Source organism: Phyllobates terribilis, unplaced genomic scaffold, assembly GCF_046119375.1.
Source record: "Phyllobates terribilis strain yellow unplaced genomic scaffold, ASM4611937v1 Scaffold_13__5_contigs__length_258822181, whole genome shotgun sequence".
Lineage (NCBI taxonomy): Eukaryota > Metazoa > Chordata > Amphibia > Anura > Dendrobatidae > Phyllobates > Phyllobates terribilis.
This window is the reverse complement of record NW_027362773.1, coordinates 125,195,010-125,203,202: the sequence shown is the minus strand read 5'-3', so window position 1 is coordinate 125,203,202 and position 8,193 is coordinate 125,195,010. Positions and strand designations below refer to the sequence as shown.

At 44.4% G+C, this 8,193-nt stretch overlaps 1 protein-coding gene across 1 annotated transcript in view; it reads right to left on the bottom strand.

Annotated features, from left to right (window-relative positions):
- Nucleotides 1-683: 683 nt before the first annotated feature.
- Nucleotides 684-8,193, bottom strand: part of ZFPL1 (zinc finger protein like 1) — an 8,003-nt gene continuing 493 nt past the window's right edge. Inside the window, exons 2-8 of the mRNA XM_073658604.1 lie at nt 6,031-6,146; nt 5,614-5,725; nt 4,399-4,592; nt 4,172-4,247; nt 2,582-2,752; nt 1,781-1,904; nt 684-1,290 (exon numbers count right to left, since the gene is read on the bottom strand). Coding sequence (XP_073514705.1) covers nt 1,107-1,290; nt 1,781-1,904; nt 2,582-2,752; nt 4,172-4,247; nt 4,399-4,592; nt 5,614-5,725; nt 6,031-6,132 — 963 coding nt within the window. The 5' untranslated portion in view covers nt 6,133-6,146 and the 3' untranslated portion in view covers nt 684-1,106. The remainder of the gene's footprint in view (nt 1,291-1,780; nt 1,905-2,581; nt 2,753-4,171; nt 4,248-4,398; nt 4,593-5,613; nt 5,726-6,030; nt 6,147-8,193) is intronic.

Here is an 8,193-nt window from a genome sequence, read left to right as displayed (position 1 = left end):
GTACTATAAGAAAATGCCAAAAAAAAATTATTTTTTTTTTCAAGAAATCCTCAAACAGCGGCTACCAGATAGTAGTAACAGCCAATAGTTCAGCTAGTGGAAACGTGAATGAAGCTAGAAAACATATCACAGCCTGGAAACCAGCTGCACAGGCAGATGAACATTTTAATCAACATATATTAGTGATCCTTAATAATGTTATCTTGCCTGGGATTCTCACTTTCCCCATTTCTAAGGGTGCGTTCTTATTAGCTGATATGCAGAGTTAAACGACCACCAAGCAATACATTTTTGTGGATCGGCGGCCGAGTAAAAGAATGTTTAGAAAGGCAGACCACATATTAATACGTGCACAGAGCGACCGATAAAACAATTGTTCGGTACCCATAGGCTGGCATTGTTCTCGGCAGCACAGGTCTGGTTTACGCCCAATGATGATCTTTTGGGCAAACTAAAAGATGGACGAGCATTTTGCTCATCTGTTGGGTGATCGGCGGCTTATTTAAACTGCGCGATTATAGGGAAATAAGCGAGAATCGTGCACTATAAGTCTGTAAAAAAAATAATAATTTGTGCCCATCCAACCAGTCTTCGTTTAAGGACTACAGAAAATGTGAACCAAAAAAATGTGAGACAATATTACAAGATATTCACTGAAAAAAAAAAGATCTGTACAGCGAATGTTACAACCGATCATACTTGGTTTATGTTATTCTCTTAGAGAGAGATAAAATCCATTGTACACAGAAAATCAGGATTATTAAATTAAACTGAGGAGCAAATATGTCGTCCACGACACCTCTATGATGTTTGACGCGTGGTGTGTGCCATCTCTAAAGGCACTGAAGGATCCCACAGCCCATGTACCCACCGATTCCTCCATACATCCAGATCTCCACCCTGGGTAGAGAAACCATTACAGTTGGAATAATAAGTCAGTTCTCCGAGTGTAAAAGAGACTTGAGACCATCCCATTACACAAAGGAGACCACCAATGTACTTTTCCACCTTGGAATCTGGGATTTTTTGGAGGCCTTAGAACTAATTTGCGGTGGGGACAAGGTCCATTTCTTCGTTCTTTCCTTGGAATGCTGCAGCATAATCTACTACTGCCCAACCCGGATATGAGGGTTGAACAGAGGGTTAAGGTTTGGGTCATTGTCAGCGGAAGCTCTGCCCCATTTTGACATGAGAAGAATTAGAGTTAGAAAGCCCAATACACCAATAATGAGAATAATCAGGAACCGTTGTTTGGTGGAAACAGGTCGGGACTTGGATCCGGTGCGATTGCTGCAATGAAATAAAACAGAATTATTCTCTAATCGGACTGTAAACGATTACAAGTCATAATCGAAGTGTGAGGCGATGTACCCACCAGTTGTTGGTAGAGGCATAGCTATGTCTTCTGGATTACAATGATAATTGCCTCACATTGTTGAAATTAATATAATATTAAAATGAGAACAATTTTAATATTATATTATTTTCAACAAATAAATTAAAGGTAAATTAGGATACACTTATTATTGGCAGAAGACTCGGCCAACTAATGGTGAAGACCATGCATTTCCATGGTCTGTATGGTTAAAAATAAAAAAAAGTTTGAGAAGCCCTGGTGTAAGGAAAAAGTACAAGACGATACATCTTTCCACTTATAAGATATATCACCAATTTTCCTATATTCAAAGACAAATGTCTACTTCCCGGCTGAAGAATAGCAACATGTGAAAGTAGTTTTAAAAAAAAACAACCCTGAAATGAATGGTGGCAGACAGCTTACCGGAGTATCCGAGCCAACCAACTTAGAGTTGGTCTCCTCCTGTATTTGTCATCATCAAAGTCGATCACGGCGTCTTGTGAGACGGCAACATCTCGAGTGTCGTAAATCTTTCTAGGAGTGGAGGCTACAGTAGGAGGAAAAAGAAAAATACACGTTAAAGGTGTTTTCCTATTATTAACACTAATCGCAAGAGTTGAGCAAAAACATTCACAGGACCTTAGTACGGCAACAAGGTTGGAAGTCCGAGGCCACAGGACCACAGCCTGGAGATCCACCTCCTACCTGTTGGCATCTCCGGCGTCAACTTTGTGGCATGACGTTGCGACGGGCCATACTAATCAGAAGAGGCACATAGGATGCTAACAGGTTCTCAAGGCCCTGGTCCGGTGGCCACTCGTCAAGGGTCCTGCAAGTCTTTTGCTCAACTCTACTCATCACCTACATCCACAGAATAGGTGGCAAGTGTCTGACTGTGCAGGCGCACCTGGTGTAACCCCCAAGCATCCCAAGTACAGGAGTCCCATGTCTCCAGCTGGAACGGAGGTCAGCAAGTGCAATGCCTCTTTATTCAAAGACTATGGAATGGCTGAAATCAGAACTCAGCTTTTGCCTAATTTCCGGGCAGTAAAGCATGTTTGTGATGCAACACCACTTATTCCCTGTAAGTAAAAAAATATATAAAAAGCGACCTTGGGCTTAAAGCGAGAAATTTTAAACCCCAAAAGGTAATAACTGGAATTGCAACCACAATTTTCCGTCACCTTATAGCGTATGCATTAATAAGGTGTTTTCTGGCATTACCTGCATTGATATTAACACTGTCAGCTACTGTATCTCCAATCATCACATTGTGGTCTTTAGAGATGCTGCCAGATAAGCCGTGCTGAGCTGTGGGGGCAGGCACCGAACTGTACAGATACCCGGACTGTTGCTGTACTTCTGAGCTTTCCGACATGTGATCAGAGGAGGAGGCTGAAGATGAAGCAAACAGAAGAGTCACTAACACACAATTATACCTGCAATATATATATATTTATATGGACAATAAACTTTACAGCTAAAACAGTACTTTCTTCAGAACAAATGAATAGCAAAACAGTTCTTTCCCTGAGTAACAGAATTCATCATCTTTCCCCCATCTCATTCACCCCCCCCAACCGACCATTCTATCAACGTCAATGGCTGTCCACTCTCCCCAGTCCCGCAAGCTCGCTGCCTTGGAGCAACCCTGGACTCTGATTTCTCCTTCAAACCACATATGGAAGCCCCTTCCACTTCCTGCCGACTCCAACTCAAAAATATCTCCTAGATCCGCACCTTCACTCAACCACAAATCTGCAAAAACACTAGTGCATGCCCTCATTATCTCCCGCCTCGACTACTGCAACCTCCTGCTCTGTGGCCTCCTTTCTAACATTCTAGCACCCCTTCAATCTATCGTAAACTCTGCTGCCCGACTAATCCACCTGTCCCCCAGCTATTCCCCGGCCTCTCCTCTCTGTCAATCCTTCACTGGCTCCCCATTGCCCAGAGACTCCAGTTCAAAACCCTAACCATGGCATATAAAGCCATCCACAACCTGTCTCCTCCATACATCTGTGACCTAGTCTCCCGGTACTTACCTGCACGCAACCTGCGATCCTCACAAGATCTCCTTCTCTACTCCCCTCTTATCTCCTCTTCCCACAATCGTATACAAGATTTCTCCCGTGCACCCCCCTACTCTGGAACTCTCTACCCCAACATATCAGGCTCTCGCCTACCGTGGAGACCTTCAAAATGATCCTGAAGACCTACCTCTTCCGACAAGCCTACAACCTGCAGTAACCATTGCTCCACCATACAGCTGCACGATCAGCTCTGCTCTCACCTACTGTTTCCTCACCCATCCCTTGTAGACTGTGAGCCCTCGCAGGCAGGGTCCTCGCTCCTCCTATACCAGTCGCCGTCACGTTTTGTTCAAGATTACTGTAATTGTTCTTGTATGTATACCCCTTTTTTACATGTAAAACGCCATGGAATAAATGGCGCTATAATAATAATAAGGCAATCAAACAGTCTCATCAACTTGCTTGTCCACCATCAATGGTCTTTCTCCAGCTCCAAAACACCACATACCCTGCTGAGCTATTCCCAGCTGCCTGTTATTAGACCTGTAATACCCAGACTGGAGTATGGGAGCGACCTTTCCCACCCAGCCTCTTTTGATCGCTCCTAAATCCTGGACCCAAAATAAAAACCATCTCAGTAACTCATACCTGTTATCCAGGACCTTACCTCCTGCTTTCTTACAATAAATATTACACACACACACACACACACACACACACACACACACACACACACACACACACACACACACACACAGTAACATATGATAAAAGCACTCACAATTGACAACTGACCAATCCCTGTAATCTGTGACATCGTGTTCTGTGACCTCCTCTACAGCTGCAGTCTCTTCAATCTACCCATAAAAAAATATATAGGTTACATATCTATGGACATAGAATACAGTGTGGAAGCTCTGAGGTCACAAAGTGACTTAGTAAAACCATAGTCATCAAAATATCCTTAATTACGAGGGCTCACCCTGCTTGTTCTTAGTGGTAACTTACCAGAGGGAGGCCCAGTCCAGCCCGCGCCCAGTTAACTGTAGAAAGCTTCTCCCGCAGGGTGGAGGCCACTGGACTAACAAGATTTCCCGGGGGAAAGATGGGTCCTTGACAGCTTGGACACTGGTACCCAGCTGGTGCAGTGTTCGGTGGAAGCTGCGAGGCCAAGTCATTCAAACAGGACCAGTGGAATAAATCTGGAACAACACAGAAAAATAATGGTCATTTCTAAACTACAAAAAAGGCGGTCACTGGTGTGTAATACAGCAAAATTAATAAATAAAAACACTAAGTGCTTTGTACATGGCGTTCTATTGCTGCTGTGTAGGTGGTATAATAGTGGTCGTGGACATTTGTCAGCATATCCCATTTTGCTCAGCCAGATGTGGCGATCACTTAATATCTAGCGGCATCTGAACAATCAACTAGCATTTATTTTTCAGAAGAAACAAAGCATCGATGGTGGGACCGTAAAGGGGTAACAATCAGCTTCTTCCCATAGTTATTTTATATTTATGGCTAGCATTAAAGGGTTATCCTCACCCTACCTTCAGGAGTGCAGCTGCCACTGCCTCCTGGCTTCCTGCTTGTCAGAGGGCGGTGCACGCCTGCTTGATTGACAGATCAGACCAGCGGCATCAACGCTTTGCTGGTCAGAACGGAGCATTCTCCAATGCTGCATCAGAGGAGTGTAGTGACACAGTTGGCCAGATGCAGTGACCCAGCAAGCTTTAGAGCAGCACTTACAAGCTCTATAGAAAACAGCTTATAAGCACGGTGTGCCATTCCTAGGAAACCCGCTACCGCTGATAGACATAAAATTAATAAAAAAAATATAACAAATAGGTGGGAAGAAGCACTGAACTGCTTGGTCATGGCAGTCCGAAATCAAGCACCTCATTGGCATATTTTAATAAAGAACCATTTCTGGCAAAAGAAGCAACAAATTAGAACAATAAATTAATGATTTTTATTAGTGCTACGCCCCCAGCAAAATAATGTGCTTAGTTTGAACAGTCATTTTGTGCTGATATTACGCCGATTGCAAAGCTGCTTGTTTTAACAAGTAATTTCCTATTTTAACCATTTATGAGAAAGAGAAAACCCCTTTAATGTTCTTTTACATGCACCTGATGTGCAAGAACTGCAGAGCCCCTGTGTAGAGATGACAATTTATTTACTTCCAGAGTTATTTAAGAATATAAGACAATCTCATACCATAACACACAAGGCGGGCGGTCTCTTTAGAAGACAACAGGGTGTTACACAGCCGGCAGTTCGGATTGTAGTCGCTGTCCTGAAGCCACTGTAGGTACGACTGAACAATGCACTGGAACACAAAACACAATTACATGTCTCTACAGGGTTAGTCCCAGCTCAGATATCTATGGCAGGTCCTCAGCAAGCGTCCGAGGGTACTGTGTGAATAGGGGCAGCCTGACGTGTGGCCACCACTCTATTCACAGCAGCCGCAAGACCAGCCTCCTTCATGAGACAGATGAAGGTCTCACCGAAGAGCCTGCATCTATCAGACATATCCTGTGTATGTCAGAAATGAGAATACTCCTTTACGAAGTGGCAGGAGATTGTGGACGATATTAAACACAGGATCGGCCCGATGGCTACCAGCCTCACCTTTGGATGATTGGCCACCAGACAATGTTCACAGACATTTACACGATGTTCAAAGCAGAAGAGATTCGTCACTTTCCTCTTAGGACATTTGCAGAGACCCATGATGGCAGCGACACCTGTTAGAGAGATCGAGAAAAAAAAAAAAAAAAAAGGATTATTTAAAGGGGTTATCCACTTTTTGTTATAACAGATCCCTGACCAATAAGCCAATCACAAGATATCCTATAGTTGAGTTCTTCACGAATCGGATTCAGTCTGTAATGGAAACTGGAAGCAAGTGTTATCCCCTGAAACAGCACAAAAAGCGAAACTAAGCTTCAATTAAAGGGACAAGTCAGATCTCATGCTAAAGGGGTTTTCCACTTTTTGTTAGAGGGATCCCCTTCCAATAAGCCAATTACAAGATATCCTGTAGTTGAGTTCATCACTAATCGGATTCAGTCTGTAATGGAAACGGGTGGCAAGTGTTACCTCCTGAAGCAGCACCAAGAGTGAAACTCAGCTTCCACTAAAGGGACAACTCGGATCTCATACTGTGGACTTACAATCTGCACCGCAGGTTAACTTGCGTGCAGATTTTCATCCAGGCTGTGGATAAGATTTGGCAAAATCTCATCCTATTTGCTAGTCCTATAATTGTCTCTGGATTTTCCATCCGTCTCATGTGAACATTCCCTAAGACGGAGTTAGCCTGTCTTCACATTTGCGTTCTTCATTTAATTTATTCTGCTCAGTTATAGGAGCAAAAACAAGAAAATGACAGCAGTGTAGCCGTGCCATCTAACGCCGCACGCGTTGTCCTCCTAACACACGAATCACCCCCCGGGAAATGTGCCAAAATAAGGAATAACATCCATTATAAAGGTATAAACTCAAATGCAAAAATTACAACAGTAATCACCAAATAAATCAGATCAAAAAGGATTCAGATAACAATGAGTACAAAAAGAACTGGAGCAAGTGAGATCCAGGATAATTATATTACAGGTCTGTCAACTAGGGCGACTACAGAAGTGATTCAACAATGCCCGGACACACGTATAGGTGGTGCAGACACTAGGGAACAGCGCATATATTATAGCAGGACGCTTAACACCAGCGACTACTTCCTGGGGGGAAAATAGGATGTGTAACAAATGTCCAGGAATCAGGGAACGCGATGAAGCAGAACATGCTCACCTTGTAAATTCCCCACCGCTCCGGTGGTTAGTTGTCTTGCAGTCATGATTTTCTAACTGCTGCACACAATCACTGTCGTCACTGGTCATGGTAGCAAGGTGGGCCCGTCACTACTGAGTACAATGATTGTCTGCAGCGGTCTGTTCCATCTGCTATCCACCTTTTTTACAGAATAAAAGGATGTGTGTTTTTGGGTCTGTGCAAAGACGAAACGGATGCAAACTGGTGACAGCGCAAAAGAGGAGGAGCGAGAGCAAAAGAGGAGGAGCGAGAGCGAGAGCAAAAGAGGAGGAGCGAGAGCAAAAGAGGAGGAGCGAGAGCAAAAGAGGAGGAGCGAGAGCAAAAGAGGAGGAGCGAGAGCAAAAGAGGAGGAGCGAGAGCAAAAGAGGAGGAGCGAGAGCAAAAGAGGAGGAGCGAGAGCAAAAGAGGAGGAGCGAGAGCAAAAGAGGAGGAGCGAGCGCAAAAGAGGAGGAGCGAGAGCGAGCGCAAAAGAGGAGGAGCGAGAGCGAGCGCAAAAGAGGAGGAGCGAGAGCGAGCGCAAAAGAGGAGGAGCGAGAGCGAGCGCAAAAGAGGAGCGAGAGCGAGCGCAAAAGAGGAGCGAGAGCGAGCGCAAAAGAGGAGGAGCGAGACTGAGATTTACCAGGTCCGTAGTCCCGATCCCTTTTGATTTCAATGGCTTCTGGGTACAGTTCTGGTTCCCGAATGGAACTTTGAACTAAAGTTTGGTTGGGTACCAAAACCCGACCTTCCCTGGGTCCGCTCATCAGAATAGAGCGGGCAGTGCGTATGCCCATTCATTCCCGATGGGGCTCGGCTTTTCCAAAGTGGTGGTCAATCATTGTAGTGGGATAACAGCGCCAGTTCTGCCGATCTGTTAAGGCCCCAGCGGCCTTGTTTTCACTGATGAACTTCTTTAACAAAAGCCCAACTGGCTGTGATTTTATAGATTTAGTTGTTGTTGTTTTTTTTCCAGCCAAATTATTT